The sequence below is a fragment of the Amphimedon queenslandica genome, unplaced genomic scaffold (assembly GCF_000090795.2).
Source record: "Amphimedon queenslandica unplaced genomic scaffold, v1.1 AMPQUscaffold_13510, whole genome shotgun sequence".
In the NCBI taxonomy this organism is placed as follows: Eukaryota; Metazoa; Porifera; class Demospongiae; order Haplosclerida; family Niphatidae; genus Amphimedon; species Amphimedon queenslandica.
Genome location: NW_003546254.1, coordinates 29,727 through 33,069, shown reverse-complemented (window position 1 = coordinate 33,069; position 3,343 = coordinate 29,727). Strand labels below are relative to the sequence as shown.

Genomic DNA, 3,343 nt, shown 5'->3' with positions numbered 1-3,343 from the left:
ATGATAGCCAAATGAATCTCTACAGAAATAACAAAATAAAAACATAATGATAAAATGAATAATGTATGCATGATAGACAAATAAATTTTAATATAATTAATTAGTAGATCATAATATAAAATTCTGCAATAATAAATATTAATTTCTTACTATCATTTAAGTTCCACAAGCTAAAATTATGTTTTTCCTTGATTTGTGAATGAGCGAATTTTATCAAGTCGTGTAACCAGTTCTCTCGATCAGGTAGCTTCATTGGGTAATGATCAGAAAACGTTGGCTTATAATAGCCAGCTGGTACAACCTGAACCACCAAATCATCAATACCAAAATGCTTTTTTAAAAAATCATTGATACGAACTGCACGTCGTTGCAATCTTTTAACAAACCTCTTTTTTATTAATTCCACCCATGCTTCTGTGTCTTCAAATGGAGGCTCAGGATCGTCATCATCTCGGCTATCCTTCTTATCACATTTTTCTTTGTTTGCAAAAGTGAGCACAATTAGAACTCTCTTAAAAAAACTGGGACCAAATGCCTGATGCAGTTTACGTACAGCACACTTGTCATCATTTGAAATCTTATGATCAATCATCCTCATGCAGTAGAGCACAAGGTTAACCTCATGACAGTGAGCCTTTATTTTTTTAATGTACAGCTGCTCATCATTATGTATGTCCTGTAAACCAGGTGAGTCTATAACCCTCACTTTGACACCTGGTATCAGCTCAGAATGAACGTAAGAGTGACATGATTCGGTACACCTGTCTGTCTCCGCTCCCTCTTTTGCAATCTCTTTTTGTAAGTCTATCAAACTGTTAATAAAAGTTGACTTCCCCTGGCCGGTTTTTCCCACCACAAGCAGATGAATGTCTGATGAAGTTCCTTCACTCGTCAAGATATGCTTCATTGTAGACATGCCTACAAAAGCAAATTCAAACAAGGTGAATGCAATATCCTTGGCTGCAGAAAGATGCACCACTCTGGTCACTCCTTTCCAATTGTATCTCTCTCCTGTGCACCCATTAATTTGTCTAGTAATCTAATTTCTGACTTATTACAATACTTATTAGCAGGGCTTGAGTTTACGTTCTGTTTAGCTCGCCCAATAATTACCAGTATGCATGCATCATTCTATTAAGCATGTGCAGTAGTACAAGTAAAGTCCCATCTTCCCATTATCATTAACCTTTCCACCACTGAACATTTGAATATCTGAGCTACCATGTTGTAGGATAGATGTACATATCTGAATCAGAAAAAGTGGCTTTTCTAATTTCACTTTTAAATGCAAGTACTGATTTACACACAAATGTTCACTGGACATTTGATGTATAATTCTACTTACCATACTGCAATTTTGCATAGTTTTTTTGGAGAAAATAAAGAAAGAGTGCCTTTTGCCCATTCATCTCTGTACATCTATTCCACAACATGGGGGGGGGGGGCTTGTTAATAATATTAATTGCTAAATGCTCAGTGTCCCAACCTTTACAGCTCACTTCACAAACAAATTACAACTGTACTATTAACCACAGGCTTATCCAAGTGGTTATAGTAGTACACTGTTAAGAATTATCATCACTGATACAGGCAAGTCTGATTGCTACCATATAGCGGGTTATTTTCATGATTCGAATATTTAGTGGTTTGCCGTGATTGACAGTTTATAAGGGGATAGTTAAATTTCTTGGTAAGCCCCACAACCACAAAAATAAAGTGCCAAGAAACTAAAGAACCACGAAAATAACCTATTTTAATACAGCCCAGGCAGGCATCATTGCCTGTTGCTCTGGCTGAACTAGTACCATATGCTATGGTTGCATTGTGGCTGATTATCACAATCATATCATATATGCTAGGCTGATTGCCGTGCAAGCTACTCATAACCCCTGATACAGGATGTGTCAGGCTGAGTCATGACTGAAAATCATTTATGATTCAGATTAAAATTCTTGGTTGTGTACATACTATCAAGAGTAAATAGTACCTAAAGAGAGTATCCAACGGCCCTATTGAGGCCTGCTGCAAGTGTGTGGATTTCTAGGAAGTCACGTTCCACATACTTCAGTAGTTTTCAATCAATGTTTATACAGATTGATAATATTATACAGAAGTATACTGAACATGACTTCCTAGAAATCCACACACTTGCAGCAGCCAGGATGGGGCCGTTGGATACTCTCTTTAGGTAGTATTTACTCTTGATAATAATAATAATAATAAACTATAGAAATGGAAATTTAATCATCATAATATAAAAATAAATAAAAATAACCACTGTTACTAATTGTTTGTATTTTGTTGGCATGGCACTGACATGGTGTATTTTTGCCAAGTACTGCGTCCTGTTGTCCATCCTCTTGTTTAATAATAATGCAAATGGGTGCAAATAAATGCCGGGTTAGCAATAAAATTGAACTATAAACACACAAATCTAGCCTTAAAATAACATAGATGCCTTGTAGATACTTCCTTAAAGCTAAGTTTACATTTAACAATGAAACAATCAAAATTGCATAGGCGTTGATGCAAAAACACTTTAAGTTGATGTAAAATTGGCAAAAATTTAATCTTGCATTTATTTATTTATCTTGCATTTTATGGCGAGTGTAAACCAGGTTTGAGCTTCCTGAAGTTTTGTGCATAAGGTCCCTGGTAGTGTTGTTTTAGTTACAAAATTTAGTTTTAGTTTAGTAACTATTAGTTTTTCCTCTTTTTTATTAAATTAGTTAGTTTATAGTTTAGTTTTGCCCTTTTATCAAGAGTTTTAGTTAGTTCTAGTTAGTTTTTTTCAATGAAAAAAAATTTAGTTAGTTTGTAGTTAGTTAACTAAATCTTTGCATGCTCATAGTTAGTATTAGTTTTAACAAATTTAGTTAGTTATTTTAGTTAAATCGCTATAGAAATTGCTTGTTAGTCTTTAAAATCTCAGTTTCTAGTGTTGCTCCACTTAATACTCATCTTTATGACACTTCAGGTGTTGTTTGAAATTTGTAGGATTCTTTCCTTTGACCGTATACTAAAAACTTATGGCATCTTGCACCCAGTCTAGCGACTACGAAGAACAACTAAAGACCTCTTTGGAAGCAATTCTAAAGGATCCAATAGAGTCTGAAGTAGCTAAACAGTCACAAAAAATGCTGAAGTCCTGCTGGAAAACTTAAAGGAAGAGCCAGTGATTCAGTTCACCAAAGAATTGGTTAGTAAGCTTAATGGCATTGTTGCCACTAGCTTCAGTCTAGTCAGGCGGAGCCTGACTAGCTTCAGTCATGAAGGAGCAAGCAGCTATTCAAAGAAAAGAGAAAAGGCTTGGACCTAATTTTACAACTTCAGAGCTAATGAT

At 35.1% G+C, this 3,343-nt stretch overlaps 1 protein-coding gene across 1 annotated transcript in view; it reads right to left on the bottom strand.

Annotated features, from left to right (window-relative positions):
- LOC109590125 (uncharacterized) overlaps nucleotides 1-2,108 on the bottom strand; it is a 21,367-nt gene extending 19,259 nt beyond the window's left edge. Inside the window, exons 1-2 of the mRNA XM_020006063.1 lie at nucleotides 151-2,108; nucleotides 12-19 (exon numbers count right to left, since the gene is read on the bottom strand). Coding sequence (XP_019861622.1) covers nucleotides 12-19; nucleotides 151-916 — 774 coding nt within the window. The 5' untranslated portion in view covers nucleotides 917-2,108. The remainder of the gene's footprint in view (nucleotides 1-11; nucleotides 20-150) is intronic.
- Between the last annotated feature and the right edge of the window lie 1,235 nt (nucleotides 2,109-3,343).